At 47.4% G+C, this 25449-nt stretch overlaps 1 protein-coding gene across 4 annotated transcripts in view; it reads right to left on the minus strand.

The window, feature by feature from the left end:
* The window catches only part of LOC116945589 (bile acid receptor-like), a 92490-nt gene that overhangs the window by 51557 nt on the left and 15484 nt on the right, over positions 1 to 25449 (minus strand). For all 4 annotated transcript variants that reach the window (XM_076069429.1, XM_032960047.2, XM_032960049.2 and 1 more), the window contains one exon: positions 12573 to 13028. In XM_076069429.1, the coding sequence (XP_075925544.1) occupies positions 12573 to 13028 (456 nt within the window). The remainder of the gene's footprint in view (positions 1 to 12572; positions 13029 to 25449) is intronic.

Consider the following 25449-nt stretch of genomic DNA (forward strand, 5'->3'; position numbering starts at 1 on the left):
TGCGGGGGGGGGGGGGGGGCGAAGGGGGAGGTGGGCGGGAGGGGGATAAATGTATATTTAAAAAGCGTAGAAGAATTGTGCATTTTAAAATAGACCCAATATATAATTCTGTAGGTTATAGAGTGGCAGTGGAGTGGATTTATCTTCCTGTTCTATGAACCCAACAATCTAAATTCCATTCCCTGCCACAGATAATATCAGCGGCGAATGAAATCTGAACCAGTCCTGGGCCTCGCTGCTTTAACCACTGGCACCAATCGGTAGTGACGTGGTACAGTTGGGTCAAAAACACGCATGGCCAAAAGGCGTGGGGAGGCCCTGATCCAGTATTGTAATGACAAATAGCTGTAAGATATGTTATGTTATTTATCATTATAACACCCGAGAAAGGAATTTACAACATACTGGTTTATTTCCTGGTATGACCGACAGCTAACAGTGGGACCAATGAGCGTATTTATTGGCTCATCATGCCACCAGCCCAAGGCAAATACAAACATTACAGAACAGCCAATTGAAAACAGTTTGGGGGCGAGTCCTATTGTTTGGGTTTAACGTACCCATCAGTGATGTCAGAATCAGCTGACCTGGTTAAAATTGTGGTCTGATAAAAAATAGTGGCTTCGGTGTCCAGATTTCAAACGGGCGAACGGAAAAGAGCATCACACTCCACGCCTTTCCAAACGGTGCCAGTGATTTCATCAGCGGTGGCACCAGGCAACAGCCGACCAAGCAAATGCTCGAGACCCCAAGCAGTGCAAAGGGGCTCTAGATTCGTGTAAAAAATTGGGATGAACCAAATATCAGCTCAAATTCAAATCCTGATAAACGTAACAAGCCAACCATCTTGTCCCTTGCTCTCTTCTACCATCGAACACCGTCTTTGTGTCTTGTCTACATCGCTCTCATTTGACATCTCTGGCTCATCTGTATCTCTCGTGTCGCGTCTCGCTACACCTTTATCTCATGTATATATCTCTTCTGTCATCTCACGAGGAGTTTATAAATATTAACGGGGGGGGGGGGGGTCCCAAAAATAACTGGCTGCTTAGGGACCCTAATGCAGCAGCACCACCACTGATATTTCTCATTGGATTCAATGGAGATCCAACTCAACTCCCAAGTTACAAATTGATTCATATTCAGTGCATCACGTAGGCTTTCGCAACCAATATTATCCATAAGATATTTTTCGGTTAGATCGCATGAATATAAATCTGTGGGTTTAACGACACATTTATATTTACGCAATCTAACCCAACAACCTCTATTATGGATGATTCATATTCGTTCATCAGCGCCATAGCATTTTCAACAACGGGCTTACGCGTAAACCTGAAATGGATGACACGATGCGTTCAGATTGCTGAGCTGGAGGCAAGATTCTCATTCATAACATTAACATGTGTTTTTTTCATCATCATCATCATCATCAACATCCTCTAACGTACGGTTTCATTGCCCTCCGCCTACACGCTGTGGTTCAGCAGTGGTGCGGTGGTGTGCGCACCGCGGTTTGAACCCGGCGACCCCGACAAACAAACGAAGCTAGAAGCTTGAGGAGTGCGCGAACGGGCGTGGAGAGACGCACGCTTGGAAACCAGGCACACGTGGATGATGGAGCCAATGCAAATCAGGGACATCGCTTTGTTGCAGAAAATCAGCGGGGCTTGAGCAGAACACATCACCTGAAGGGATAGCAGGCCGATAGACAAGACTCGTGATGGGGTAGCAGATAATTACGGAACAATCCGATCGACTCATGTGCGTGCGTGCGGGAAGGATTGCCCACCACGGAACCACGGAGGGGATGGCGATGACATGACAAGGCATTTATTCAGCAGTGGATAGAACGTGGCTGATGAAGATGATGATGAGAGGCCACCAGCTGTCAGGACAGCTGCAGAGGACCACTAATTAGAACCGCGTCCGGAGGCAATGCCAAACACGGCACGGTGGCAATTATCCAAGTCCCCTTTAAAATCACCATGGAAATGCACTTGCGGCTCCAACAGCTATGCCGCTGTTCATCAACACGTTTTATAAATGTAATTATCGGTCTCACGTTATGCATGCGTGCGTAAACGCCATGTGCACGTGCACACGGCATATGCACCCGCGTGCACATTTATATTCTGCGGCACGCACGCGCGCGCGTAACACGCATTCGCAACTTTCACGCGGAGGTCGCAAGGTGCCGTACAGAGCTAAAAATAGGAACAACATTTATGAATAAGGAGAAGAAAAATACGGTCAAAACCTAATGAAAGCACATTTTGTTCTCATTGGTGGCTTTTCATGGGGCATAGGCGTTTATAGCCAATGATGACCACGCTGGGAATGCTAACTCGCACGATTTGAGAAACCAGTTTAATAAAATAAAAGAAAGTGGACGCCAAAAGTCCATCCAAGGTTAGCATAATTTGACGGCTCAGGGCTCTGAGAGAATATCAGCTCCGTGAGTTACCTGGCCATCTCCGCTACAAAGACAAAGCCCCCCCCCCCCCCCCGTATAACCTCAACAGACTGTTGGGGCAAGTGCTGTTAGCGAGCGCATGCACACAAAACACACCGTACTTATTTAATATTCACAACTGAAGCAACATCCTCTCCGATGCGTTTTCAGGTTGCACGGCGTGTTGTTGTTCAGCACGATGTCCGAAGTTTTGTTCCACGTGTCGGGAAAATAAGCTTCCAGGCCCGTGGAGCGGAACGTCGGGACATCTCGCCGAACCATACGCGGCGCGACCCAATAATGACTGCGAAAACCTGAGCGAGTAGCTAAAACCGGTTATATACGCTCGGCTTTCTGCTGTCTTAACCAGTTGAACACGTGGTAGGCTTTCGCGACCAATATTATCCATAATAGAGGTTTTTCGGTTAGATCGCGTAAATATAAATGTGTCGTTAAACTCACCACCACCCGACACAGCCAATTAGTAAGCTTTGTCACGTAAAAAACCATGCCAATTAGTTACTAGTCAGTGCCAGACTAAGCTAGTGCGGGGCCTGTAGCATATGTTATAAAGGGGCCCTCAATAAAAAAAAAACACATGAATATTAAAACACAATTTTTTTACTTGCATAGTAAAGTGATTGTTTTATTTAATTTACTCTACAGCCAGATAATACGACAAATCGCTAACCTTAAACACCCAGTCGTTCATAAAAGTTTAAGGCAGTATAGTACTATAGTAATAGAGCAAGTGCAGAATCACTGAATCGGAATTGATAGCTTGAAAGCATTCAGCGCGGCACCCTTGAAAGTGCGGGGCCCGTAGCATCATATGTAGCTACTTTTGCTTCTAGGATAATCCTGCACTGTTACTAGTACAGCACACCGGTTGTGTTCGAGTACGACGTTTCGCCAATAATTACAACCAGTATCATCAGGCGGACAGCCACGGTTTGTGGAGAAATCATCCTGCTTCGGTCTTAACCAGCACAGAAAGCAAAGCGTGCAACCCCCTCCTTCTCCCCCGCCCGTTCCGCTAATGTCTGTGATATTATTCCTCCCTAACGAGGTATGGTGGGTGGGTTGCTGGGCGGCGAGGGGAGTGGACAGGGGTCGTAAATTTGGCGAGCGAGGAACGCACCACGAGACGGGGACGCGTGCCCAGCGATCCTAATCGCAAACACGTGTTCGGACGCGTTATTGATCGGTCTCGTGTCGTCGCACTCCAGCGGGCTCCTGGCCGAACGAAAATGAAGATAAAGGAGTCGGGAGAGGGGAGAGAGAGGTTGGGGGAGATGTGGGTTGAGGGGGGGGGGGAGCTCTACTAGTGTGGGGTTTCGGGCCTGACGCTGTGTAGTTGCCCCGTGTACTGTTCCGCAATGCTGTGCACGGCGTTTTGAGATGCTATGTAAATAAAATTAGCTTCCTATTAACTCACACAGAGACCCACCACTCACATAGAGGCCCATATGCCGACAACAGAGACGCCATAGACTTACACGGGCTCATGCAGAGCTCCATGCTACTGATTGTGGTGGTGGTGGCAGAGATGATAGCGGTGTTAGTCGTGAAAGATATGTTGGTGATACTGCTGGTGATTGCGGTGGAGCTGAATATTCAGGACATGAATATTCATTTCCTGAAGATGCTCCCAGGCACACGCAGAAGAACGGTGGGCAACATCGGAGCTCGAGGGTCTTCGTGGGTGGACAGGCGCAACATCTCTGTTGGCGGCCAGTTCAGTATGAGCACGTCATCGCCTTCTGCCTGTGCCATGCTGACACTGCCGAGGGGGCCCGCGGGTTGGACCACAGCAGCTCTCTCGTTGTGCGTTCTGGCTGCGCCGCACGTTTGTTCGGCACAATGCCCGAAGTTTCGCTCCGCGTGCTTTGGTGCTTCTTATGGAAAAGAATTGAGTTCAGTGCAGCACAGCACAACCTTTGCAAACCTGCACAGCAGTACACGGTCATCTTCGTGTCAATGTATGATTTGTATGTTGAATTTCTTTCGCGCCGTACGTAGCCAACCATGCTAATCGGAGGGAATTTTGAGTTACAAAACATCGAGAAGCCTCCCTGTCCACGTATTAAAATAACGTATTCGTTATAAATGTATGACCCACATATAACACAACGGCGCATACATGCTGTGTTTTTCATCACTTTAAATGACGCATGGATCGGACACGTGGGCAGTGACAAAATATTGAAACAAAGCTGAAAAGTGCGCAAGGAGGCACGCGGAGGTAAATTCGTGAAAGACTGAAATGGAAAAAGAAGAACACGTGGCTGGGAGCACATGCACCGGTTCGAGACATCAGATGGACTTCACAAAAAATAAGCGCGTTCGAACAGGACACCTAGACACGTGGCATGATGGCTGGAGTCAAGACTAATGATGGAGTGGAAGCCGAAGGAGGGAAACGAACACATCCCCGTCCGCTGCGGAGGGTAGTGATGTAATCAGCTCGCGCGGAGGAGCTGAATGTATTGTCGCATCGCGAATTCGTGAGAAATCGCAATGGTTTCGGGAGGTCTTCTTTCATCGTGCATCTGTTTTTGATTTGTACTTAAAACGCTTTTTTTTTAATCCTGCTTGCAGTAAATGCCTGGCATGGGTTCCGTGTGTAAATATGCTGTTGTTTTAGCTCTGTGTCTGCTTGGACATCCCCCACCCTGCAATGCCCTGTAACTTGCTGCCATTGCCAACGGATTGTGGGATGTAGTCCCTCTTGCAAAAGAACCACCAAGTTCTGAGTCTGAATATATATCATGGCCGATGTACACATCGCCTCGTGTTATGCACAAACCATCAACACAACGTTTTTCATGCTTCGTTTGAACCGTGAGCACATTTGATCTGCTATCAAGCAGACTTGATAGAAGCTCAGTTTAACAAAAAATAAAGTGCATTACCACGGACTGCCACGATAAAAGGAGATTTAACTAAATATATTAAGAATAATGACCCCACATTGCTCAGATCTGTTATCAATTCCCATTTCTGCAATAAACGAGAACTGTATTTTAACAGCTGCCTGCAGTTTGCCTAACGCTTCGAGATAGATTTTTTTTGCCCAAAAAGAAATTTAAATTGTTATTCTCCTGTAATGCTCACAGATTTATTCTGCCTTGTAATTGCTGCCATCTGTACACCTTCAAAAGTGTGAGACTGATCTCATAGGTATTTTGTTGCCTATTAATCACAGCAAGGGGTAGAGCAGTTGGCGCAGCGGCTAGCGCACAAGCGCTATAAACCTGACCACCAGAGTTCGACTCCCGGTCACGGCTCACTGCAGTAGTGAGTGATGTCTAAATCTGTCCTGGGTCTTCCCCCTTTTGTCAACATGCCCTCATCAATGTGGCCTCCTTCTTCGTTGTTGTGTCTCCTATCCAACCGAAATGGTCTATTCCCAATAGTCTGCAAAGACCACTCCGTCTGGGTGTTGGCATTGTCAAATCTTGGGGAGTGGCATTGTGGTGCTGCAGGACATCTCAGGAGATGATCCATGGGTTGCTCTCCTGACAAGCACATTGGTCGGTTGTGTAGAAACCCCATGCTTTGCATTGCTGGATGAGGGGAGACCATCCATGGATGAAGGGAGACCTTCATCCAAGGGAATGGACATTATTATTATTAGTTTATCAATAGCAATGCACACGCATGATACATTACTTTTACTTCCTCAATTGTATCACATTATTCAGCGAGTTAGCATTATTCCACGTTACCATTAAAATGTTGACGCTGCTTTAACAGCTGTGGGGGGGGGGGGGGGGAGAACACAGAATGCTGCGAAAAAATTATTATGTATTTACTATGCTCATTGTACAAGGCAAAGATGCAGCCCGAGAGTTGAGGGGGGCCGCCGGGTCACGGGAATGCATCCGACACACAATGGGGTTCAATCAGCACTTTATCAATTGCCCTTTTCCCTCTTTGACAGGTGCGTAAGGAAGGGCCCATCATTTATGTATGAAGCCTGTCGCCTGGAATGACGATAGGGGAGAGAGAGAAAAAAAACCCCACCACAGCACGGTCTTACCCAGCGGTGGTTGGCGCGGGGAGAGGAAAGGGGACGTGGGGGGGGGGGGCGAGGATTCGAGGGAATTGTGGAGGCACTCGGGAAAGATGTGCGAGGAAACCGAGACAATGGAGCGGGCTTCCCCAGTTCGATTCCCATGCCGATGAAGCTGATGGCGTCCGGCGGGGCGGAGCGGGTCGTGGCAAACGCAGGTGGAGCATCGCAATCCGCAACGCTGATGGTACTCCTTCTGCCCACCCACGCCGACCGGCATAGGTGAAGTATGGTCAAACAATCCCCGTGACTGACACGGTGTGTGGGAAGGCCTTCATCGAGCAGTGGATGGACAGTGGGATGTATATCGTTATGGATAAAAAAATGAAACAACGATTCTCACACACACACAATGGGACGCATATGACCGGCGGCTTATGAATTGATATCTATTGACACATCATGGTTTAACAATTGCTGCACTGACCTCTGTAACCCCAGTATAATTCCAAAACACTTAAATTCACAATCTTATTTCTCACTAAAGTTTGGCTGAGAATGGGTAGTGTTCGGATTTCGGTTGTTATTTTCACAGAAGCACAATGGAATGGTTTAACACGTCGGAGGCTTTCACGACCAATATCATCCATGATCAAGGTTTTTTGGGGTTAGATCGCGTAAATAAATGTGTCGTTAAAACCCGCCACCACCCGACACAGCCAACTAGTAAGGGTTGTCACGTAAACAGAACGTGGCCAATTCGTCACTAGTACAGCACACCGGTGTGTTGGAGAGCCAAGCCACAACAATTACAATCTGAGTACGACGTTTCGCCAGTAATTACAACTAGCTTCATCAGGCGACAGCCAGATTTGTGGAGAAGTCCACCTGTTTAGTTCCTTATATAGAGGCGTAGATGTGGTGACCACGCTCCTGCGCTCTTGCACAAAGTGGTGGAGGGGGGGGGGATGACTGAGGCAACGTACATGATGCATGTGCATTATGCGAGCACTTTGAACTTGTCCTTCCTGTCTATTGTGTATTAAAATAGCCGTACCAACGGTAATCCCTGTTGAAGGCTTTTGTAGGCATGCATTTAAACAATGCATTTTTTTGATGATTCGCTTCCACACAGCACTAAGGCGGTAGCTATCCGAAGGGTTAAAATTCTTTTTTATTTCTTTAAATTTCGATAGATTATCTAATTAGTCTTGACCAGTAGTAGCTAGTTTTGCACAGAATTTCAACATTATCAAAAACAATTGAGTGTCCTTGTTGGCGCGCGTGTTCTGCTACTGCTAACAGTTGTATTTGGGAGTATTTAATATTTTTCTGATGTTATTTTAGTCTCGTGCTGATCATTCGTCCTGTTTGCCCAACATAACATTTTCCACACGTGCAGTTAATCCTGTACACACCTTCTAATGATAGCATCGGTAACACATCTTTTGTACCAGATATTAATTTCTGTATTTTATGTACTGTGCCAAATCTGACTCGGATGTTTGGTTTTTTCCAAACATCTGGCTAGTTTATCAGTTGCTCCTGCAATGTGCGTTATGTTGAGCGTTTTAATTACTTGGGCCGTTTCAATGCTCGCGTTATTTGATTTGGTTTTGGAATTCAATGCCCTGTTGGGATGTTATGCAATGCCTGCGGAGCATCGTACATGTTATATTTATCACGTGATATTTGTCTATGTATATAAGACGGTGCCGATGGACAAATTGACTGATTGTTCGTATTTATTTGCGTGGGCAAAAAACGAAAACACTCTTTTTTTTATCCATCGCCGATGTTTGCATTGACACGGTGCCCCATCTTGCAGACGAAGTGCTCCTCCTCCTACCAATAACATTAAATCATCCAGCAGTGTCTTCTTAAGCGTGCTTGACTCTGCTGATGATGATATCCTGAAGTTCAAAGCCAGCCCAAAGCTTGCCTGGTTAAGCAAATGGCGGCTGGGTAATATTTGTCTGGAAATAGCATAGGCTGATGACTGTTTATATTAAAATTTTTATGTGGAGATTTTGGTTCCTGGTCATTGCTAACATCAATGGGGCTCGAGATCTGAACTGGTCTTGGGCTCCCCTTTCACCAATCCACAAGACTGACCAAAAGGATAAAGCATGGTAAGAAAAACTTCTATGACCGATACGGTGTATTAGAGGCCTTCATCCAACGCTGATCTGACAAAGCGCTGTACTATATATATATTTTTGTAAAGTTATATTACGCTCTATGAGCATTTCCCCAACACAAAGGTCGATTTAACTTTTGCCCATAATCCTTCTACAACAATGGATTAAGATATATGTAAACGACGAGAACATGCCATCACAATAGGCGAAGAGTGAAGGCCACAAATTTATAATCACGACGCAATATACAGAGTGCTCCAGATATCTTGTGACCCAAATTTAATTCTCTAAAACTTCATATTTTTTGTATACAAATGGATGTGAAAACAGAAATGAATAAGCAAGAGAGGAACATTGTGAGGGGTCAATTACTCGGGGGTGACAAGACATCTGGGCCAGCCTATATAATGAATATTCCATGGAAGAAATGACGAAGCAAACACTGGACCCCCCCCCGCCCACCTACAGTGGGTGCAAGGCGGTAATGATGAAGTGGTGATGCGGGTGAGCGCGGGGTTGGAGTGGGTGAGGTCACTGAGAGCCCTGAGGGCTCCTCGCATTTCCCACCATCGTGACCCCACTGTGCCTTCCTCCTCCCAATCCTGTTGCTCTCCCACCTACTCCTCCACTCCTCCACCTCCTACTCCTCCACCTCCTACTACTCCTCCACTCCTCCACCTCCTACTCATCCACCTGCTACTACTCCTCCACTCCTCCACCTCCTACTCCTCCACCTCCTACTACTCCTCCTACTCATCCACCTCCTACTACTCCTCCACTCCTCCACCTCCTACTATTCCACCTTCTACTACTCCTCCACCTCCTCATACTCCTCCACCTTCTATTACTCCTACACCTCCTATGACTCCTCCACTCCTCCACCTACTTCTCCTCCACCTCCTCATACTCCTGCTCCTCCTCCTCCTACGCCTTCCTGCTCCTACTCCTCACCACTCCGCCCACACGTCCAGGCACAGAGTCAGCGAGCTCAGGGCCCCCCACTCATCCCTCCGACGCGCTATTTGCTCCTCACCGACACCCAAGCTCATCGGGGTAACCCCTGCTACTTCGACCTGCAGTTCCGTAGCTTGTGCCGCTCTGCACGTTTTTTAACTCCTCCTTAAGCGGGTGGACGTAAAATATAAATGGGATTGTCCGAATGCCAGCCAGGGAACAAATATAGGCATGCTCCACTTTCAACCCTGGACATCGTGCCCAATGAGATGTTCCATCTTGAGGGGTTGTCCAGGTAACAAAAATCGAATTAGATTTATTAAAAACGAATTTAATGCACGTATCGAAGCGTAGATTACACTTGGTTCTCCTGCTCTTGATGGGTAAAACCAATTGTCGGTGCGGAATGGATTATTTTTGTGAAAAAAACGTTGTCACATTAAATTATTGAAAATGCACAGTAGTCGTAATTGTATGCAAATTGTACACTTTTGTTACGTGAAGGCTGATGCATTGAATGGGACAGAAGAAACCAGAAGGCAACATGAGAAACAATATGAATAAGATGGGGAAATAAGGAGACTTTAATAATGAATTAACCCAGTTATGACATTGGATTGTGACAATCGATGACATTTCAGTGGGAGAGTTAATGCTTCCTTACTTGCCAAACGCAATGTCAAGTAAAATAGTTCATGCTAGTTCGTAAATAGACTACACCTATCAAAACATTTAAATACGTACTTTGGGTATGGTGGCTGCAGTGATTTCATACAACAAACATTGGGAACAGAACGCGGAATTGTATATACGTATCTCGCACGGCGTATTTTTGTTTTTATATTCGCGTGCGCGTGCACACGTCAAATATTTGCTTACCAAACCCCCGAAATGAAATTCTGAACTGACGTGGATGTCAGACGAGAAGCCCGAATCGATGTGACCTTCTGCACCCCTCAAATATTGATACGAAACAATTCCATACGCGCGCGCAACAAACATCTTCATTAATCTTTGACTCGTATCGATTTCGGCCACGTGCTCAGCTCTACGCATGGGTTTACCAACGCTGCGCACAAACACCCGTGCTCGGAGAGTTAGAGGGACAAATTGTGCTCGACGCATTTCCAGGTATCGTAGCTCATGCTCTGGTGTCCTGCCCCAGAGGTGTGTTTGTTCACCTTGCCCTCTGGCACTGGAGCGACCTCCACAATCACTCCATTATGAATACCATCACAGGCATTGGAAGACAAAGAGAAGGATCCCCACTTTAGCATGTAACAGACTGTTGGAGCAAGTGCTGTTGGCGAACAACTACGAAGGCCGGCTCGGCACACAAGGGGGTGAGTGGCCAGCAGGTACTCATTTGAGGCTGAGTCGACCTAGAAGAGGCCCAGGACCGGTTCAGATTATAATCGAACGCGGGTCGCCGGGTTCGTCGCGCAGCGCACTAGCCGTGGCGCCACAGCTGTCCCCCGATGAAGGCATCACACTCACAAAACAAGGAGCATGGCAGCGACACTGCTCCAGCGGCAGCACGCTCCAGTTGGAGCCCAGAGACAGCCCTGGTTAATACCGCGATGGGTGTATCAACCATAACATACACGCCATCTGTTTCGCGGTGGATTTTATATTCGTTGCTCAAAAATGAATAGTCCCGTGTGTGTGTCTTTGCACCGGGGTCGAATATGGCAGAGAGAGCTTCTCCAAAAGTCTGGCACAGGCGATGATGCGTATATCTGTTACGTACAGCAATGGTGATACTTCGTGAAGAACACACAACATCCCTCATCCGGCTGTAGGCTGCGAGTTACATTAACTTGTTGTCAGTGAAACAGTCTGACAGCAGTATATTGGAAAATGGCAGCGTCAATCTTCATCTGTCGTCATTAACAAATCATTATCAGTACCACCTCCTCCTCCACTTAATCAATTCGCCTGCGTCATCTTCTTTAGCTCGTTTCACTACTGAAAAAATAGGAATCAATTAATTGCCAATGCGTGCACTGCTTAATAAAAAAAACAATGCTTGCCACAAAAAGCGTTAGGAATTGAGAAAAGAATATTGGTCACAAAAATTATGTAAAAACGCCACTCCACCTCACAGAGAACTCCCTTCGGGCCTTACCTCTAAACCGGGCACTCTCCCTATAAATTATTCACAAGTTCTGATGAGTGGCGAATGACAAAAGTTGATTCACCAGCATGTTCAATAATGTACATCGACCACCCTTATTTTAGCCAGAACAGGCCGACTTTCCAAGGACAGAAGGTTAACCCGCCCAGTGCCGTACAGACGAACGGATTGCACCAGAAGAGACGGCTCAAGGTAGCAGGCAGAGGGCATCTTAAACGTTTAGGGCCTTGGTGCCATAATTTTGAACCCTCGTGTGTGCATGTCCTGGTTAATAATCTCATGCTTGATGGACCCGAGTAAGGTGAGTTCTTGCATCCGTACGGTCAAAATATCACGGAAGATAACCGCAGCGATGCAGACAGCAGCCGGATAACGTAAACGTCAAAAGTGCCGTCAACCTGAGAAAATATTCATCTCGGTCAGTTTGTTCGAGAGTTAATTCCGTGCGATGAACGGTCGTCCTCGTTCAACAACGAATCGAAATGTACAGCATCAATTTGTAAATGCCGTACATTCACGACAGGGCGATGATTAACGGTGACGGCGAGGCAACGCAAAATAAAAACGTACGAACGAACAACAAACTTCAAAAGAAAAAAACGACAAAAAATATTTTTAAAAACTTGCAATTTGTGGTTCGACATATTAGCATGAGCGCAGACTACACAGAGTGTTTGAAATTTAGCTAGGAGACAGAGAGACAAACAAAGAGAGAGAGAGAGAGTCAGGAGGTCAGGAGGTCAGGAGGTCAGAAGTGCAGGCAGCAAAACAACAGATCTTTCGAAAATTATCGGAGCAGCAGGAAAAAAAGGGAAACAAATTCCCACGGACGTAGCCCACTCCGGGCCCTGATGCCGTGGTCCTCACCTTTGCAGCCTTCGCAGGTGAGGGCATTGTAGTGATAGCCCGAGGCCCGGTCCCCACACACCAGGCACAGGTCCTGGGCGTCCTTGAGCGTTCGACCTGCGCTTTGCTGCCTGCTCGACGAAGCGACCTCCATCTCGGTGAGGTGCGGCTGCGGGCTCCCGCTGGTGCTGCTGCCTCCCCCGCTGGCCGCGACGCTGCCGCCGCTGCTGCTGCTGCAGCTGCTGCTGGGGCCCCCGATCCTGCCGGGCGTCTCCGCTGGCCACCGGGCGCTGTGGGTCCGGTGGTAGACGCTGCGCGGGCTGCCCGGCGAACGCTGCTCGCCGGTGGCGAGCGAGTCGTGCGCGTACGGGCAGGGGACGACACCGTAGTCGTAGTGCACGTCCGGGAAGGTGCCGGCCTGGAGCAGTTGCAGCTCCAGCTCGGGCAGCGACAGCGCCATGTGCTCCGATATGACGTCTGCGAGAGAGGGAGCACCGCCGTTGTTTCAGGGGTTGGTGGACGCCGCTGCGGTTGTAACGGTCAGGACGCTGGACTCGCGACGCAGTGGCTACCTCTTCCATCCCATCATCCCGCCCCGTGTGGTAGTTGAAACAGAATCAGAATCTTTATTTAGCGCGGGTTGGCTACGCACGGTGCGAAATAAGTTCAGCATACATGTCCTGGAGAAATCCGATGAGCTATGATGCTCTTTTCACAGATATCTAGCAGGGGCGGGTCAGAAAGTTGCACACCATGAAACAAGGGTGCAGGGTTCTTAAATCCCTCCCCTCTACCTCTGTCCACCCAGGAGTTGAAATGGGTTCACCACAGTTAGTCGGCAGATCGCAAGCGGTGGGGTCAGGTGTGAGTATTCTCGCCTCTTCCAGAATGTTTGGCTAGTTTGGAAGATTAGGCCAAATATAATCCCCGGGGCTTCCTCTAGTGGAGATATTTCCACAGGCACTGGCGCGAACAAAACATTTCTGGGTTGGTACCTTTACCGTTGACATTGTCCCATTTGTTTGCCTCAATAATTGTGTTCATGTACCTTGAGTATTGTTTTATGATTGTTTTGGTTTATTTACCAAGGCTGCAATTTGCTTAAACGGGAGTGCTCTAAATTGACATTCCATCCGGCTTTAAGGAGATTTTCTGGCCGGTGCGTGATGTAGAATTGAAATGGCGAACAAACAAACGTCTGTGAATCCGTGAACTTAAAGGAGGGACGGCATCGGAAGAGGGAGGCCCTCGCCCAGCAGTCTATAGACCGGGCTGATGAGGACCGCTGATCGCACGTAAAGCCGGAAATCCAGAGTTTCAACGGCAACAACGACCCGCCTTTACAGCGCCGTGCATCCTCCCCGTATTGCCGCCGCCGCTGTCTGACCCCAGAGACGGCGGTCAATGACGGCAGCGCCTCCCCCCACAGCGCGGGGGGAAACCGCGACGGCCACTCCGCAGCCCCGCTCCAAGCGAGCAATGTCACCGCACTTCCACCGGGGGTGACCGGCACGGGTCGGGCTCAGGTGGGCGTCGCATCTTAGGAACCCGACGCTGCCCTGGGCGGACGCCTCGGGGATCGATCGCAAGCGGAAGCCCCCCCCACGCCGCACCGCGGCCATCGTCGTCAACGGGTGGCGGCCGTGGAGCTGCTCCCACCGCGGGACTGGAGCCGACCTCGGGACAGACCGCGGTTGGCGTGGACGCCAGGACGCCGATGATGACGACGAGGATGATGATGATGATGATGTTGGAGGCAATTAATGATTGTCATGATGAGGAGACATGATACACTGTTGGCAGGGCGCTCTTGCCAATGACATCTGTCAACCGTGCAGCATTTGTTTTACACGCTTGACAACGCGGATGATGTTTTTTTATGAAGGTCTGAAACCAGTCCAGAGTTTGGTCGTGAAAGAAATTTCCGATGATGTTGGGTTGGAAGGTCGATAGATTGGTGGCCTGAAGCGTTTTCCAACGGAATTTGTTTAAGTAAGCAAACTCTGGTTTGGTGTTGATATTGAGTTACTTTTATTGAGTTAATAATCCAGAATGCTCCACAAAAACTCCGAATGAGTGTTTATTATGAAATACATCTGTCATTTCCATAGCATGTGACTTGAATTAACACTCATGTGTTTGGATTAACTGCAAAAGCCTCTCCCCAATGATCTTATCATCATCAGTTCATATTTTCAATGCGCTTCACACCTTAAAGTGCATGCAAGATGGTTCAACATGTGAATCAAATGTCCATATATCTCTAAACACAGCAACAATTAGTGTAGAAATAAACATACAAATAAGTACAACAACAACCACCACCAAATGGCGGTGACGTCACCACGGCATTTGTGCCATGCTAGATGCACTTTGAGGCCACGTAAAGTGTCGAACGGCCCACTGGCAGGAAGTCACGGGACAGAACAATGAGTAAGTACTTAATTCACAGCCCTTTGATGAAGGCCTCCTCACACAATGTTGCAGTGCCCTAACCAATGTGCCACCGCTCCCCGTAAGTAAACACAAGATAACAAAATTACCATTCAGTATCTGCCTGTGTCCTTAAATAATGCACATGAGTCATTGTTCACAGTGAAAGTGAACAAGGTAACTCGTGCGTCTATTCTTGATTCGATCCGAGTTCGTTTATTTAGTGATGTGGTCAGGCAGGCTGTTCCTTAATGTTGGTGCCATCACAGCAGAGTCAGACTCTGCAGTTCTGACGTCTGGTACTGTACCTGTGAGCAATGCAAATTACAAAAACCCCACAATGCATTCATCAATAGCACTGCTCTCAAAGAAAACAAACACCCAAGAGATTACGGCTGCCTATATGCTCATTTTGAGCAAGAGGTAAGTTTTCACTTTCATGTTTAAGAAAAACAATATATAGAAAACAGGTGACGTTTCATGCAATGGCCCTTCTTCATAATAGAGGCCATGGTCCAAAACGTCGCGTATTATATACGTTTCATATTCAGTGCAGTGTTATTGACGAATGTGTTGAGTTATAAAAAAAAATGTTTTAACTCTTCTAAACATTTTTTTATTATTTTACCAGGTAAGGCCCACTGAGCTACGTAGCTCTTTGTCAGAAGCGTCCTGGCTGTTACAAATGACAACTCAACGAAGTGACGGCTTATCACGTGGACATTTAGAGCAGCCAAACACCCTAAAAGGCACGTTTCTAAATGTGAAAGGTAACATTGGAGGACCCGGGGAAAAATCCACGCGAAAAAGATCTGCGAGACCACGGGGAGAACATGCAAATTCCAAATTTACAGGCGTTGTTAGGGTCGGGATCCAACCCATGTCTCCCTGTATACCGGGCGAGGTAGTTAACGTCTCTGTGTTCGTTGTGCACGCACACCTCTGCCAGCGCAGTATCACCAAATTCCAACCAAATGTGGCACATCATGGAATCGTACATCACGAATCTTCTTGGCAATCCACGTTCGCTTGGAGAGAAAAAAATAACAAGCCACCTGGTGTATTTATGATCACCACTTTTTTTCTCCATTCAGCCCGATCATTTCGCCGGCCGGTCGACGACTCAGCCGATTGTGTTTTTTTTTTTTTACGCGTTGTCCTTGTGGGAACCGGAGAGATCGTGTGCGAGGTGAGAAACGTTATCCTTCACTCACAAGACGGGCTCGGATTCCGCCTCCGCATTCACGCTAGGGCGGCTCCGCAACACGCGTGCGCGCGGGGGCCACGCCGGAGACGAATCGTGGTAACAAGGAGGCGTCACCGACTGTCGGCGCAGCGTTACTTTCCACGCACGGCGTCCCGAGGACGGTTCGCATAGCGCCGCGCACATTGGCAAACTTCCCTCCTACTGACGTCGCCGGAACGCGATTTTAATTTGGGTCAATTGCGATGCCAGCTATCAACCTCGTGCTGTTAAGTTGAAAAAAAAAAAGGCAAGCGAGGAAGCTGCCGTCGTGTTAACGGTCAGCGCACTGGGCTTGTGATCCACACGGCGCCGGTTCGACTCGACCTTCCGGCGCGGCAGTTGAAACAATGCGGGCAATTTCCTTAAATCCCCTCCACTTCTGTCAAACCCAGCAGTGGGAACGGGTGCGCCAAAAGTTGATTGTCAGTTCGCGTGCGCTGTTTAGTGATTTTCTGACCTTTCCTATAGTTTTATTGTTTATTGTTTTGCTGCTATCAATTTCCACGCGATAAGCCACTTTGTTGAGTTGTCATTCGTGGCCAGGTCGCTTCTGAAAAATAAATTAAAACCTCAGTGGGCTTTATCTGGTAAGATAAAAAATATAGTTATTTGTAAAAAACAATAATTATTTGTTTACCTTTCCCATAAGGTACCTTGCACTCATATCGTGTGTTTGTATTGTTTGTTGTAGTAACGTTCTGACCCACCCCTATTGGACATCTGTGCAAAAAAGAGCTTCATAGCTCATTTCTCCAGGATAAATACATATTCTTATTCCGAGTACTCCTGCCTCTTTCTAAATATTTATGGCCAATATGTAAAAGTCGACAAAATACCATGTAAAGGGGCTCTCCAGAGCGCCCATCTAGTTGAAGCTCTTTCCACCAGCAGTGGTGAGAGCAAGGCATTGTCCAGGCATGTTTAAGTTATATTAACAGCACATTTTCCATTGTTGAAAAAAGTCTATCCTGAACCTTAAAGTCAGCAATTATTACACTGATTATTACAGTACAGGAAATTGTGAAGCATTTAGTTTAACTGGCGATTATTCGTATTCTGTAATTAAATATGTACGGTTTACACTGATGACAATTATACATTATTGGGTGGTGGAGTGGTGGTGTAGTAGTTACTGAAATGTTAACATCTCGCCTCGGTGGCAAGGTGTTAACTACCTCGCCTGGTTATACTGGAGTATATTAGGAGTTTGCATGTTCTCCCCATGGTCGCGTGGATTTTTCTTTGGGTCCACCGATTTTTCTCTACACATTTAGGATCAACATGAATTTAGAGTATTTGGCTGCTATGAATGTCCACGTGATAAGCCACTTCGCTGAGCTATCATTTGTGATTGCTAAGTCGCTTTTAAAAGAAAGCTGCATAGCTCAGTGAGCCTTACCTGGCAAAATATATAAAAAAAATCGTTTCGTTTGATTCCCAGTCACGGCTAACATCAGTTTCGGGATATCGGAATTGGTTATCGCACGCCATCCTCTCCCCAAAACACACGAGCCAACATGATGAAGAATGGTCAAATAAATCCCCACAACCAATATGGGGGGGGGGGGGGGGGGGGCTTAATCCAGAAGCAGATTAACAAAGGGCTGAAAATGATGTATCATTCCATTAAAAGTAACCATCTGGCTAAAAAATATAGTTTACTCTGTCGTCATTTGCAACACGTTGCACGTCCGATTAGCACGATTGGCTACGTAGGGTGCGAAAAAAGTTCAACGTAACTATGCATCTCCATACAATTTTATTCTCCCTCAGCTGTCCGAACTCAACACATTTGTTTTTCCCAGAAGTGACAATTCTGGAAGAAAAAAAAAGAACACTCACGCCCTGTGCCGCCCACGTATCCCTCTACAACCGAGAGATAACCCGTTCCGAGAGAGAGAGAGGTAGTCGTCTATCTCCTGCCAGCCATTGGGTTTTATGGTCAGAGATATGGCACACAGCCACCGATCGCTCGACACGATGGGTCGTCCGAGGTGAAGTGGCCTCGGTTAAAAGCGGCGGCCGCTTCTGCCGCCACCCCAACCCCACCCCCCACCGTGTTAACCCTCCCATTGTTATTGTCCGTTCAGGTTCACGTGGGGAGGGCGGGCGGGCGGCGAGGGGCTACCCGACCCGTTGCCCGTGGTAAATCGGTAACAGTCAGGGTGGCTCCACTTTTGAGCAGGAGACGCAAGTGCCACTTCCTCCTCATTGCACGTCCTTCGGGCGGAAGTAATTATCTGGGGCGTTGTTACTGCCGCGATTGTGGAGTGTGGGGGGGGGGAGTGCAATTTTTGGTCTACTTCTTCTTCACTTATTTCAATTGCAAGCTGAAATCCCAGTTCCAGTCTTTGCAGTGAGGAGAAGCGTGCAAACGAACGTCCAGACGCGCGTTAGGCAAATGCCTACACCCGGGGGTAGAGGGGCATGCATTCTAAGGCGTGGCCTAATCGCGCTGCTATTGGGAATGCTATAAGTTTTTTCACGCACATATAAACACTTTTTTGTTGAATTAGTTGCCGGTTTTTTTCGTTTCACTTCCGACCTGTTAGGATGGCCACATTTTTCCTCTGCGAGAGTTGGTGGTCCAAAACGACAAAATGTCCACACATTCGGTTCTTTTTTGAGTTGGCGTTTTGGATGAGGCTGAGCGAGCCCCCTCTGTAACACGCGCAATGCCGCACATCGATGCCCGCTGGTAAATCTCGTTGTTTGTAAGCCTGCGATTATTAATTTCTGTCGCAATGGGTTTTCTCGTCATTTACACAGTTGACAATAATAAGTAAGTCGCCCTTCTGGCGAGCTTTCAAACCTTCACGAACAGACCTTGGCTACCACTCATGGGCTACCATCAACTTGCTTCCACTGCACACACCATCGCAGTAGATGCGGATACCTGGCCATCCAGAACAGACCATATAACATATAACGACGCAATGACTGAGCCACAAATACGAAGGAGACATCACGGCGAGGATTAGCAAACTGGGGTCATGGTCCCCATTTTTAAGAAAGGAGACCATAGGGTGTGATCCTACTACAGAGGGATCGTACTCCTAAGCGTTTCCAGGAAAAGCCTACACCAGAGTGCTGGAGTGGAAGCTGCGCCCGGTGGTTGAGCCTCAGATTCAGGAGGAACAATGCGGATTCCGTCAGGGTCGTGGAACAATTGACCGGCTCTTTTCCCTCTCACAGATATTTGAGATGTCATGGGAGTATGCTTCTCCGTTCTACCTCTGCTTTGTAGACGTGGATAAAGCACGTGACCGTGTTCCCCGGAATGTCTCGTGGGAGGTGCCGCGGGAGTACGATGTACCGGTGCCGCTTGTGTGCGCTATCCGGTCCCTCTTTTCCCGGAGTGAGAGCTGTGTTCGTATTCTTGGTGCTAAATCAAAGTCGTTCACCGTGGGTATTGGACTATGACAAAGGGTGCGTCTTGTGTCCACTCCTGTTTGTGATTTTCATGGACAAGGTATAAAGCGACAGCCGAGGTATGGAGAGTATCCAGTACGAGGGCATGGAGGTGGTGTCGCTGCTTTTGCAGATGACATTGTCCTCGTTGCCTCGTGAGTCTGTGATCTCCAGCAGGCACTTGGACGGTTCGATTCGGAGTGTCAAGCGGCTGGGATGAGGATCAGCACATCCAAATCTGAGGTCATGGTTCACTCCCGGGAGATGATGGAGTGTGCTCTCCAAGGTGAGGGGGAAACAGCTGCTCTCAGTGGAGGAGTTTAAGCTCGTGAGTGATGGTAAGTGCGAGCAGGAGATCGGCCAGCAGATCTGTGAGGCGTCCACAGTAATGCGGGCGCTGAACCGTTCCATGGTAGTGAAGCGGGAGCTGAGTTCCCGAAGAATACTTTCGGTTTACAGGTCGATCTACGCTCCCAACCTCACCTATGGTCATGAGATTTGGGTAATGACCGACAGGATGAGATCGCGGGGACAAGGGGCAGAAGCAAGGTTTCTCCGCGGGGTTGCCGGGCTCGCTCTCCGTGATCGGGTGAGGAGCTCTGTAATCCGGGAGAGCCTCAGAGTCCAGCTGCCGCTCCTCTGGATTAAGAGGAGGAGCCAGTTGAGGTGGTTCGGGCACCTAGTCAGAATGCCCACCTGTAGAGCCCCCGGGAACTCTACCGGGAAACACGTCCCACTGAGTGAAAAACCCGGGGCCGGCCCAGGACACGCTGGTGGGACGATGTCACTCGGCTGGCCCTGGAAACGCCTGGGAATTCCCCAGGAAGAGCTAGAGTTTGTGTATAATAGTGTAGTCGTGAATAGTGTATAGTAGTGCAGTGTATAGTGTAGCAGTGTATCGTGTAGTAGTGCTGGCGTCTGTCGCCATGGAAAGGGAGGTGTGGACCACCACTACTCAACACGCTGCTGTAGCGTATAGTATATAGTAGTGTATAGTAGTATATAGTGTATAGTAGTGTATAGTAGTGTAGTGTATAGTGTAGTAGTGTATAGTCTAGTAGTGCTGGCGTCTGTCACCAGGGAATGGGAGGTGTGGACCACCACTACTCAACACACTGATGTAGTGTATAGTAATGTAGTGTATAGTAGTGTAGTGTAGTAGTGTATAGTGTAGTAGTGTATAGTGTAGTGTATAGTGTAGTAGTGTATAGTCTAGTAGTGCTGGAGTCTGTCACCAGGGAGTGGGAGGTGTGGACCACCACTACTCACCACGCTGCTGTAGTGTATAGTGTAGTGTATAGTAATGTAGTGTATAGTAGTGTAGTGTAGTAGTGTATAGTAGTGTAGTGTATAGTAATGTAGTGTATAGTGTAGTAGTGTATAGTAGTGTAGTGTATAGTAATGTAGTGTATAGTAGTGTAGTGTAGTAGTGTATAGTAGTGTAGTGTATAGTAATGTAGTGTATAGTGTAGTAGTGTATAGTGTAGTAGTGCTGGAGTCTGTCACCATGGAGTGGGAGGTGTAGGACCGCCACTGCTCAATACGCTGCCGCCGCGACCCTCACCAGGACAAGCGGACTGAGAAATGAACAAACATCACAGCGACAGACTGGTTCCTGACGCGGTTTTCTGGCTTGACCACATGAGTGTGAAATTGTGGTCGTTGCTCTGCATCTACATCGGCCATACGAAGAAGAAGCCTGCGGTGTTCCGCTGGGCTGCGCTGGGCTGGTGGATTACGCATCGTCGTTCAGAGGTCGGTCGCTCGGAGGCATTGCGCGAGCGAGCGCGTCGCCGTGCCCATCAGTGATGTCGCCGTCCCGAGCTTCAAAATAATTCCTCCTTCATAAACCTTGTCCCTAATGAGTCAGCACGAGGTCAGAGGAAAACCCCGTCGGGGGACCACGAAGAGTCAGGCAAATGTCCCCGTGCCAGGCAGGACCTTGAACGCAGCTCATTTTTGTGCCCCCCCCCCCACCTCTGGCACAGGGAAACCTGTTTTGTAAAAATACATTTTTTTTTACACACACACAATCCTTTGAAGAGTACAAACAGTGACACAGAAAGTCAACTCCCAGACAGCCTTCACCGTTGGTAAATAAAAGTAAAGAGCCGAGCGCGGCCTTGGTGGGGAGGTGGTGGGTTCCAGGTAAATGAATTACAACTCATTACCTCTGACCTCCGCTTGCAATTGGGCAATGAAATGTGTCCTTTGTACCTGTTTTAACTCAGCAGCCTATTTATTGCAAACGTTTTGTGCTGCGATACCGTAGCAAATTTCTTAAGAGCAGAAATTTAGCATTTTCTCAGCCTTGAAACGCGTCTCGATTAAACTTCACCATCAATTAGCAGAGTTTTGGAAATCCTGTTGCTGTTGGGACATGATGGGGGGGGGGCGGTCTGGTAAATTCAATAAAAAATTACAGCCACAATCTCAAGCCCAAGTTGGTGATGTTTTTTCAAAAGTTAGCGCGAGGTTAACGAAACACGTTTACCATTGCTTTGAAAGGCCATGTCGCAAAGTCGCCAAGTGTGTGCACAGGGTGTATACCACCCCGTGTCTTGGGACAACAAAGATCGAACACAAACAACACGGCAAAAAAAGACAAACGACAACAAACGACGCTTCGACTCAATGAGTCTGATGATGGAGGGGGTGGGGGATGTAACAAATCAAGGCCGTAGCCATGGAGTCAATATTGGGGGGGACCAACTCTTCCAGGGAGTCTGGGGGTCCCCCCCCCCCCAGAAAAAAATCTAAATTTGAAAACTAATTTCCTGCCATTTCCTGCCTAATATATATAAAAAAAATTTACTAACACATAGGATGGACGTTTTTTTTTTATTTTTTACAATAATGTCTAATAGTGCATTGTATTACATTGCTCTGTTTTTATTCTTTACCTTTTATGGTTTCATTGTATGTAATGGCAGAGATTAGGGATTAACAAAGTACAACCATAACCACAATCATATAAACAGAAATTTATTTCATAGCAATATATTGGGGGGGACATTTTGAGCATATTTGAATATTGGTGTCCCCCCAATATATATTATAATTACGACCTTGTAACAAATAAGCACGCAGAGGAGGCAGACTGGCAACTCCATAGGCCGGACTCGAATCCCACTTCAGGGTAACGTTGGGTTCAGGGTTTACCTTCCATTGGATAACCTACACCGTACGCGCTTTACTTGCGAGGTGGTCATTTACATTGAACGTTAACGTGCTCGCATTTCATATTTTTTTCATTTCCCCCTTCCGCGCAAAATTATATTCCAATATTCAATCATTTGTTGCGTGGGAAATCCCAAGTGCGCAGCTACTTTGCCCAGCTAGTTTGCGAGGGGATATCCGTGGGGCCTCAGCGCAGAACAAGGACAACATCGGAGCGATCCGTACAGAGGAACGGGCAACGACGGAACGTGTGGGAGGTGCACGGCAAAAAAAAACAAAATAGGGCTTAAAGAACAAGAACGAACAACGTTCACAAAATCTACGTGCAAATTGCGTCAAAACACAAGGACGAGGTAATGGATGTCTTGGAGAGGAGATGAGCGCGAGGCGAAGGGAAATCGATCGAGCGAATAAAAAAAACGTCCCGGGGAGGTGAGAAGTCACGGCAAACGAGTTGGGCGGGGGTGCAGTAGCAGCAGGAGCCGAACTGTTCATTGTGAGTTCGGAAAGATTTGAGTTATCGGTGTCACATGTGGTGAGGTGAAGTACTTTCCATTTGCATTCATGTGGGTATCAGTGTCTCCTCCCCTGCGTCAAGATCTGGCCCCATATGACATCAACAGAACGACTTCTGAACTCGTTTAAATGGACCTTGTTGCCCACAATAACCGCACCACCGTCAGTATTTATCAACAAGTAATGTTTGCTGCATGTCCGAACAACAACAATTATTACGGTTAACAGGTTGGAATGAGCCAAAATAAAGTTAAAAACCTAATGTAATATTTGTAGATATTTTATCAAGCCATCGGTTGCTGAGGCCATCAGCTCGCCATACTTGAGTAACCCGGTTGAATCACAGTTGGCTGGCCATATTAGGGCCCAGAATGTCAGTGGTGCCAGCTCAGCTCTCCTGACCATTGAGCGACCCGGCCACATCATTTTAAATCAATCAATTGAGTTTATTGGTTGTAGACACTTTTATATTTGACCTTCGACTGATGCCAACTTAGCCTGCACAATTCTCTCCCTGTCTCTCGCGCTCTCTCTCTCTTCAACAGGTACTTTTTAAAGCGGCGGCATTAAAACACCTGGGTACAAACATGCATCTTGGGCGTTAACGGCATTAGCACATTTCGGTTGAGGTAATTAAATAACCGAGTGCCCTACGTGCATTGCCGTTATTTGTTGCGTGAGCATCTTCAAACGAACTGCGAGAGTTGTGAGGCAGCTTTTTTATTTTTACAGTAGCTTGCCACGGAACTTTTTTTTTCGGATTTTGTCTGAAGAAAGAGACCGGCATGAATTGCCATCATTTTCGTGACAGCTTATCTCTTCGTGGGCAATCTGACAAGGGGGTAGGAGGGGCGTTAAGAGAGGGACACAATGAAAGTTCCACACCGGTGCAGGGGTCCCACCACACACGAGGAATTTGACCAGCATGTGGCTCGTCTCGAAGCTGATTTAACGGCACGCTTTAAACAAAAGAAGTGATAAAACCGCCATAAAAAGAAGGAGAAGCAACCTCAGGACTTGCACCGTAAAAAAGAAAAGTTGCACAATGTTGAGTGATGGCATTACATTGGCAAGGACTATACAGTGAGGTGGTGAGGGGTGGGGAAACTGGCACAACGTTTCTGTCAAGTTCTAAGTTGTAAGTAAAAATACTCTTCCTTGTTAAAAATTTAAAATAACTGCCCATTGTAAATGATTTGTAATATTTCGTGCAGGTATTAAAACTAAACTATTTTTTTTATTTTACCAGGTAAGGCCGACTGAGCTACTGTATATAGCTCTTTTTCAGATGGGATCTGACCACAATTGTTAGCTCGAGGAAGTGGCTTATCATCACGTGGACATTTATAGCAGCCAAATACTCTAAAACGCACGTTTCTAAATGTCGAGGGAAAAAACCGGAGGACCCGGAGAAAAATCCACGTGACCACAGGGAGAACATGCAAACTCCAAATATACAGCAGGCCTGAGGGTCGGAGAGAGACGCAAACTCCAAATATACAGCAGGCGTCAGAGTCGGGATCGAACGCACGACCTCCAGCATACCAAGCGAGGTAGTTAACATCTCGCCACCGTGACACCCAAACTGAAAATATAATTCAGAAATGTACGACATTTCAACGTGTTTTATCGTAAAATTTAACTCAAGAGTGAAATTACAATCATCAAAATATATTCCCAGCTTTGAACGGACGATAAATACTTCAATCTCGATCGACACTAACAGACTCCACTAAATGTACTTGTGCAGTGAGCCCGTCGCCCCTTGTTCGAGTCAAAACAACAGTGTAAGCAACTGCACTGGGCGGTGGTGCACTCGCACAAATCAAGCAAAAATAAGAAAACCTTGAATTGAAGCTTTCGTGACTGCAGGAATCCTTACTCTTTGGTTCTTTCGGTAAAGTCACGTAGGTAGAAAAATAATAATAGATAACGACGTTTCGATCGCAACACGAGCGGTCGTCCTCAGGCGGAAAAAATAATCCAGCAGCAGTGGAACTGCTGAACCAACGAGAGAGCTGTTACCTACGTGACTTTACCGAAAGAACCAAAGAGTATAAAAACAAGAAACTCACCACTTTTGTCATCAACACTGCCTTACAGCGTTTCAGG

This window comes from Petromyzon marinus, chromosome 24, assembly GCF_048934315.1.
Source record: "Petromyzon marinus isolate PM22_M1 ecotype Great Lakes invasive population chromosome 24, UKy_Petmar_22M1.pri1.0, whole genome shotgun sequence".
Taxonomy (NCBI): domain Eukaryota; kingdom Metazoa; phylum Chordata; class Hyperoartia; order Petromyzontiformes; family Petromyzontidae; genus Petromyzon; species Petromyzon marinus.